At 42.2% G+C, this 8,051-nt stretch overlaps 2 protein-coding genes across 7 annotated transcripts; both read right to left on the minus strand.

Moving 5' to 3' along the window:
- Window positions 1-3,998, minus strand: LOC103651539 (uncharacterized). Of its 4 annotated transcripts, none has more exons than XM_020550574.3 (2): window positions 3,813-3,998; window positions 1-2,216 (listed from the first exon to the last, which is right to left on the minus strand). In XM_020550574.3, exon 2 carries the CDS (start codon window positions 2,199-2,201, stop codon window positions 489-491), a length of 1,713 nt encoding a protein of 570 aa, XP_020406163.1. In that variant the 5' UTR covers window positions 2,202-2,216; window positions 3,813-3,998; the 3' UTR covers window positions 1-488. The 4 variants fall into 4 exon arrangements, with proteins under 4 accessions (XP_020406163.1, XP_020406162.1, XP_020406160.1 ...); XM_020550573.3 differs by having other exon boundaries at window positions 1-2,743; XM_020550571.3 differs by having other exon boundaries at window positions 3,563-3,998.
- Window positions 3,999-4,802: 804 nt separating this feature from the next.
- LOC103652600 (uroporphyrinogen decarboxylase 1, chloroplastic) lies at window positions 4,803-7,651 on the minus strand. 3 transcript variants are annotated; one of them, XM_020551192.1, is made up of 3 exons: window positions 7,202-7,651; window positions 6,347-6,582; window positions 4,803-5,106 (listed from the first exon to the last, which is right to left on the minus strand). In XM_020551192.1, exons 2-3 carry the CDS (start codon window positions 6,538-6,540, stop codon window positions 4,938-4,940), a joined length of 363 nt encoding a protein of 120 aa, XP_020406781.1. In that variant the 5' UTR covers window positions 6,541-6,582; window positions 7,202-7,651; the 3' UTR covers window positions 4,803-4,937. The 3 variants fall into 3 exon arrangements, with proteins under 3 accessions (XP_020406781.1, XP_020406782.1, XP_035822402.1); XM_020551193.1 differs by lacking the exon at window positions 7,202-7,651 and adding an exon at window positions 7,085-7,183; XM_035966509.1 differs by having other exon boundaries at window positions 6,347-7,651.
- Window positions 7,652-8,051: the final 400 nt, after the last annotated feature.

The following is an 8,051-nucleotide window of genomic DNA, read 5'->3' on the forward strand; positions in this document are numbered from 1 at the left end:
TAAGCTGCTACAGTGTTTGATACGGCTTCTGTTTAAATATGTGGAGAACCCGAAAATGAAAATCATCTCAGGAGCCATAATATCATGTTTTCTAGCATAGCACAACATGCATCGGACAATATAAATACCTTGTCGAGAAAGAACAATGGGATGAGTAAGGATAGACAAGGTTATCCTTCACCAAGGACGCTGATAACCCCAAACAAAAATTTTACGTCCTCCCTCATTTACGGCACTCAGTCGAACGAGTTCAATCTGGAAGCTACCCAGATCTCCATGGCCGTTATGCGCCAAATGCAACCAGAGAAAGGTGAGCAACTCACCGCCCTTATTGAGCTGCCGCGCGTGCACGTCTCCACGAGATTTGCCGGCGGCGTAGAGGAGGATCCCCATCCATGCACGCACAAGAACCTGCAGCGATTCGTGAGAGTGCACGGCTTCTTCCGCAAGCCCTCGGAAAAGAGACGCAGCTGCAAGCACAGGATCGTCTAGGCGATTACGGTCACCGTGCGCTGCCAGCTTCTCCAGAAGTTTATTCTTGGTTGGAGCCGTAGACCTGGCTGGCTGGCTGTGGCCACGGTATCCGAAGCTTTCTGGAGTACGTCAGTGACACTGCCACTCACTGGCAGCATCTCAGGATGGACGACCAACAGGTAGCAAACGTACTCGGATAGCGTCCTGCACCTGTGCATCAGTAGCCGCTTCTCATCTGTGTACTCACAGCTGGTAGCACCCGTGGGGTTCTTGCAACGGTAAAGGAATATGTCTGTGTAGATATGTAGAGACAGGATGGCCTCCTCGAACGGTTTACGCAGCATAATATCCAATGCTGAACCGACTCCTGATGTTGGATTCGCGCAAAGGCCTGGCGATATGCTTGTACCAAAAACCGCTTGGAAGCACTGGTCTTCAAACAGGAGCTTCTTCATATCTGGTTTGACATCCACGTACTTGGTGTGCAGGAAGTTCCTCCAGAGCTGCTTGGCACCAACGAGACTCATCAACTTTCCAACCACACTGTCAGAGAAGCAGGAGCTGATGAAATTGTACTGCCCCATCGAGTTCGACCATAACGGCCTAGACTCCGGCCTTACACTCTTGAAAATACACCATGCAGCACGGGAGAGCTTGCGGCACTTGCAGGACCTGAGGATAGCCCATGTCCACGGTGACGCCAAAACCATAACAACGACGGCACAGATTTCCAGGCAGAATGCTCCTGTGACTAGTGTAAGAGTTACCGCTACATCGATTCTGCTGTGACGATGCCACCGCTTGTTATCTGCGACAAAGAGTGCAAAAGCAACCACAAGGGAGATGAGCGTGACACACCGAAGCATGGCGCCAGCCCATGTACGGAGCACCATTGCCTTAGTGTAGAGGTTCTCGTACATGATTCCCTGCTCAATCTCTATAACCTTGAAAACAAGCTCACCATTTTGGTTTTCGTTATAGATGCTTAAGCAGATAAATGCACCTTGTATGTTTTTCCCCATTTGGCTGCCAGTAAATGCGGCCTGTATGTCTACCTCCATCTGTTCGAGTTTGCGTCCAACGAATACGTTTCTGACACCCGGTGAGGTAGAAAGAGCAAACTTGACCATGGTAAAGTATCCTAACTCTTGTTCATCTTCTTCCAGCTCAGGAAATTGATCTATTACTGACTTGGTGGAGCTCCTGAGGGCTTTCTGGCTCGCAGACTTGAGTGCCCATATCCTCTCTCCATACTTGATAATTCCAGCAACAAAGGCAAAGATGGCTGAGGCTAGAAACCAACTGTGTGCTGCTGACTTCCAGAACACATACAAGGCCAGACCAACTTGGGTCAGTAAATTGAGCAGGTGTCTGAGCCACAGCTCATTATCTTCGACAGAAAACGCAGTTACCGTGTCCTGCCCACCAAGATGAATGAGAAGGAAAGGCGTCCACAAGAACGTGAGCTGGTGAGGTTCTCCAAGTCTAGTCGCATCTGTCTTTTGACGGGATAACTGGCCAAGGGTGTAAACTGCAACAAAGTCAGCCATCAAATACGCCAACCAAATAAGAAGCCGCAGGCCTCCATTGGTGCTATGCCGTCGGAGACCACCAGAGAAGAAGAGGAAGACTTGCAATATGAAACTTAGAAGCACCAAGGCCTGTAGTTCCCAATCATTCCATAGTTGCAACAATGTTGCCATCTTTGTAGGTTTCAAGCAGTGCATATAGTTTCCTCAACACTGTGTATATGCAAATACTGACTGCATTAGCTTTACGGAAGGGCACCAGTGCAATAGATCTGCTACATGATTACATCTTTATATAATCTATTATTGCATACAAACATAATTACATAAAGCATTTTGTGTGCAAAATATTTATCAGAATATCAGAAACCAGTGCTCATGCCAACTTGTATCATGGTGTACACCCCAGGTTTCCATAAACATGGAATGTACATGAAACACAAAACAAAGACTGAGAATTATTGAATTTTTTTGGAAGTCTGTTTTGTAAATGGAACATCCTTGAGCAATCTGACATAGTAAGCATCGGAGTAGCATAGTAATAAAAAATGACCATCACTGAAACATAATGAAAGTAGAAACACCTCCACAAGATTGCCTCAATTTTAAGAACCAAACAACCAGTTCAACTATCATTAATAAGTCTAATAACCAAACTAAAATCTAATTAAGTGTTAGATAGTAAATGTGCTCAAATAAAAGATGCTTCTCCCAATTCCTATTTGTGTCATCTACATTTCCTACATAAAAACAAGAAAAACACCAAGAAAAAAAAAACAAGGGTGAGCAAAAATATTCAGCAAACACAATATGGAACTAGAAAAGCATACACGCATCCATTAGATAGGAAATAGGAACCAAAGCAAACACAATGTAGAAAAGCATACACACCAAAAATTCCTATTTCCTATCGGAACGATGGAAGAACATAATCAAACCACAACCAGCATGCAATGTCGTAACCCAAGTTCACAATGCACTAGTCTTAACCTTGATGAGAACACAGCATCATGCCTTCGACAGCTCCGAAACCCGTGGACAAAAAACTACACTTAAGAACTAGTCAACAACAATCGCGTCTGTTTCAGAATTCCTTGAATTAATCTCTTCATGAAACACTAAGTAAATTCAGACATTATCGAAAAAACGCTAAAACCAGTGTTGTTCACTGTTCTACCCTTATCTTAATCTGCTTTAACTAAATGTAGCAACTAATATATCTTGGGTATCTATGGAAATTTTCTTACAACTTTTCCTTGGGTGGCCAGGACGATTTCTGCCTCTGACTACGCCAAAACAAGACAACTAGATTTTAGTACAAACTAAACCTAGCCGGACAGCAGCATTATTTTGAGTTTTTGACCATTATTTCTAAACTGCTATTTGAATCTGAGCGAAACCAGCTCTACTGGAAAGATATCAGCCAGATCCGCAACTTCTGTTTTAGGGAAAATCTGAAAGTATGCACCAAATGCTTCCAGAAATTCGTTTAATAAATTAGCATAATTACTGATGGCTCTCATAAGAAACTCGTGAACCTAGGATTAATTAGAGGTTACCATTCGAGTGTGGTCACGAAATTACGGAGGATATGAAATGGTCCCCCTTCGCTCTTCCTCTCCTTGGCTCCTTGCTCTGTTGTCCATATTCTATTCTGTCCTTGGCTGCCCTCAGTTGCCGAGAAGCAAGCAGCGAGCTGCACGCAGCAACCCAACACAGTGCACACCACCCGCAGGAGCACCAGCAGAACACTCTCAGAAGCCACGCGCCCACGCACCACAAGTTCAGGTACAGTCGCACAGAGCCTACCAGTAGCTTGAGCACGCCGAGAACGATGGATTCGACGGCAGGCACGGCGAGCTAGGCAAAGGGCGGCAGCTGTCAGGACAGTCGGCGGCGGTGGTGGAGGAGGAGGACAGTATTGAAGCTAAAGCCACATTACGATTCGTTGCTTACATGCTAAGAAAGCTGAAAAAACAGGCGAGCCGCCAGCTACAATGGAGACACTATCAAACATACTAGATCAGGTGGCGCCCATTCGGGCGCCCTATCCAGTACAATCCAGTACAGGAAACAACGGGCCTGTTTGGTTCAACTTTTTTCTGGCCAGCTTTTCTGAGAATCTGGCTGTAGAGAGAATCTGGCTGTGAGAAGAATCTGAGTATTGTGTGGATTACGTGCGGAGGAAGATGAAGTGGTCTAAAGGGTTCAGGATCTAGAAAGCAACAGATTCCTACTATCATAACGATTCGACCGATTTTTTGTTCATGTTGATTTTGGACGGTTTTTACCAAAGCGATTCTTATAGAAGCTGGCTGAAAAGCTGGGGCGTTTGGCGATCTGCAGCAGATTTTGGTGGCCAGAAGCTGAAAAAAGCCCAAACAAACAGGGGCAATAAATAAACAATTATACCGGTACATCATGAAAACGAAACAATACATAGAGAATGTCTATTATACACCATGTACATCTTCAAATCGTAGTGATCTACATTAATGAGAGTATGCAGTGAACTCTGATGGATGCGATGTAACTTATTTTCCTCATAAAACCTGGTGGAAGAGCAACATGATGCTGCATCAATGTATTCTCAAAAACAATCTGCAACACACACAGTCAGCAATCATTAGGATGTAAACACAGGTCGAGACTGGACGGTTTCACAGGAATTATAGCAGCTCTGATTTGAACAGCCACAGGCGCCGCTGAAGCGGACTGTGCCTGTAGCCTGGCTCTCCTACGAAACCAGGTTGCATGCATCATGCATCTCTTCTTCAGTCACATGAATAATGGAACAGATAAACAATGAATAAAACTAACAGATAAACAATGAATAAAATTACATTTAATTTGCTGCCGATATCTCCACAGGACATATCCAGGCTTCAATAATGAGTATGTCTTAAAAAGGTAGAATGCAGACAACACTACGAATCAAGCAACAGGCTGCAATTCTTCAGCAACAGAACCTTGGAAATGGGTGTCATATCTCAAGCTCCTTGTGACATCAAAGAAATGTGCTACAGCTTCTTCGGGTGTTTTCTGAAGTACACCGTGGCCCAAGTTAAGTATATGACCTTTTGTACCAGCTGCTTTCACAACCCTGCAGAGCAGGCAGTAAGAGACCAAAAAAATCATTAGCAGTTCATAGCAACTAATCCTAAAAAGGAAATTGGAATGTAATGACTGGAGGTAAAGCCCATTTATGCTTGTGCACCAACCATTACCACCCCCATGCAACATAAAACAAACAGTAAGGCTTAATGATGCTATACATGTTTCACGATATTACTGAAAACATGCAGAAAGATACAGCGACACCCTAAGATCGTGTGACGTAATCATTTATTCCCTGTTCTTCAGTGTAGCTCAATAGACCTAAGGACCAATATCCATTAGTAATTTGGTGATTAGTTCACAATCTTTTCCCTGAATACACAAGGGATATTTTGGTACACAACTGAATGTTTGAATCAGAAATGAGATGAGCTTTGCAAACTGTACAGCTGAGCTTAACGATCAAAGATTGATCACTATTGAGATCATTGTTGTGAATTATGACGGTGTAATACAAATACATGACGGAACTGACTGGTGGTGCATAAGCCTATCATGAGGCTCAATGCGATACAACTATTATTTGTGGGGCATACCTTCTCTATCAGGATCATATATCCAAGCCGAAAAAGTGCGGAGTAGGGAATCAATATTATTTTAATCCATCTCTAGGCCGTGAGAAGGCGAATTGGAAAGAAATACACAGATTGGGGATTCAAATAACGCTGAGAAGGAACTCAATTGCAGCTTCAGTCAATTGAACAAGTGTCAAATTTGGGCTGACTGCTGGCCATGAGAAGATGAATTGTTTTCCAAGGAGACGATTTGTGATTAGTAGGAGGAGCAGAGAGAGCAGGAGAAAGGAAGGCCTGTCGCTTTGGATTTTGGGGACGGAGGTGACAATGATGTTAATGTCATATGACCTGGAACGGCAGAAAGGATGAGCGAGATGGAGGTTGAAGAAGAGTGATGGAGTTTAGGCCTACCACAGTAACAAAGAAGTGACTACGTCCAACTCAATGCAAGCAACCAAATACAACCTCCTACAATGAAAAAGGGATATGCAAGCAAACTAAACACACCTCATTGCAATGAAGTCATACAGGGGTTACACTGCATAGAGTGTAATGCAGGTTTATCATAGTGCAGGCAACCAATCATACCCAACATGAAGATGTATACTACTCAGGCAGCGTTTTATGTTATCTCATTAATGAATTGCACATGAGCATTAACCAAAAACCCAAAATAACATAAATTAAATGAATTTTTTAGTCTTAACTAACCTACGAATTTCATCAGTCAGTACTGGTAATGGTGAGAACAGAAATGCTGGATCCACATTCCCTTGTACACTGATTCCATTACCAAGGCGCTTCCTTCCATCAGCCATGTCCACTGTCCAGTCAAGGCCAATAACATCAACTCTTGTGTCCTTCATGCGCTCAAGTAAACCTCCATTTCCATTTATATACAACATAAGGGGTACATGAGGGCACTCTTTCTTAATCCTATTCACAATCTGTCGAAGAAATATAAAAGCTTAATGAACAGAATCAGTAAATCAAAACCTTGCATGAAATCTTTTAATTGAGCTCTAAATAATAGTCTACAAGCTATATGATATTTTGCACATTTTTCAAGGTCAAGATGAAATTCTGGGCACTCTCTCTAAATACACCAAAGTTGTGGAAGTTACCATTATGACCAAGTAAAGCAGTTTTATACACTGTGCTAGTTGCAGTCTTGAAGATATGCAAACCAAATTACAGTAACATACAGTATAAAAAATTCCAAATCCATGTGCACTGAGAACATGCTGCTGATGTAAGCACCAGCTACTGATTATTTTGAGAGATTGGTTTTCTCTCTCTAAATTTCACTTTCGTGGTTATAAGGAACTTGTGGTCATAACCATAACAATTCTTGCAATGCGGTACCAGAAATTGTAGGGGGTTAATGCAATTAATCATATGAGAATCATTTCGGTATAAGAACAAGGGTATCTCTTAGGAGATACTGACCTTTAGAGCATTTAGTGGGAGCCATCAATGTTGTTCTATAAGACAGTGCAGATACATAGCAGCACCGCCAATCATGAAGTTGGTAATACATGAAAGCAAGAAAAGTAAGGAAGTCACCTTTTTGATATATGGTTTTGACCACTGCTCCCACACATGAGGTGGAAGTTGTCCACCCCATGAATCAAATATCTGTATACACTAGGCCCCGGAGTTAACTTGGTAAATGATATAGTCAGATATCGCTTCTGCAAGATGAGATAGAAGACACCTCAAGACATCGGGAGCTGTATGGCACATGTTCTTTATATTTGTGTATGTGTTGGTCATCCCCCCTTCAACAATGTAAGTTGCAATTGTCCATGGGGCCCGCACAAATCCTAGCAAAGCAGCTTTTCCATCAATCTAGAGGATAGAGGAGGCAAAAAGATTTATAAGCATCAAAGTGTAGGGCAGAACGCTTTGCTGAACTATACCCATACAATTGGTATCAATAAAACAGCACTCGCAAATAAGTTGTTAATGTTCAAAAGTATATATTATGATGAGAATAAAATGGTCAGCACATATTCAAAAATGAGAGCAACCAGAAGATGACTTTGGGTTGAAATATACTACATTAATAGGTTTACTAATGTTTGGTTAGGCTCACAATCCACTAATTACTAACGATAACAAAAACAATATGCAAGACCATTTGGACAATGTGGTACTACATTAAGTCACTACCTAGTTTCTTTGGCTGGAATTTTTCCCATATCAGCTAACAATTTAATTTGCCCTTGATAGATAGATATAGCTTTCTAATTATTAAATAGTTCATACAATTTAAATTACCAGCTAATATCCACAGTCGACGCCACCATAATAGTTCATACAATCTCAGGTGGCTAAGACCAAATCCTTTGTATCCCAAGCTGAATCTGGCTCAAACATGAAAACAAGGAAAATAATATTCATGACAAATAAA

The sequence above is a fragment of the Zea mays genome, chromosome 3 (genome assembly GCF_902167145.1).
Source record: "Zea mays cultivar B73 chromosome 3, Zm-B73-REFERENCE-NAM-5.0, whole genome shotgun sequence".
NCBI classification, from domain to species: Eukaryota; Viridiplantae; Streptophyta; class Magnoliopsida; order Poales; family Poaceae; genus Zea; species Zea mays.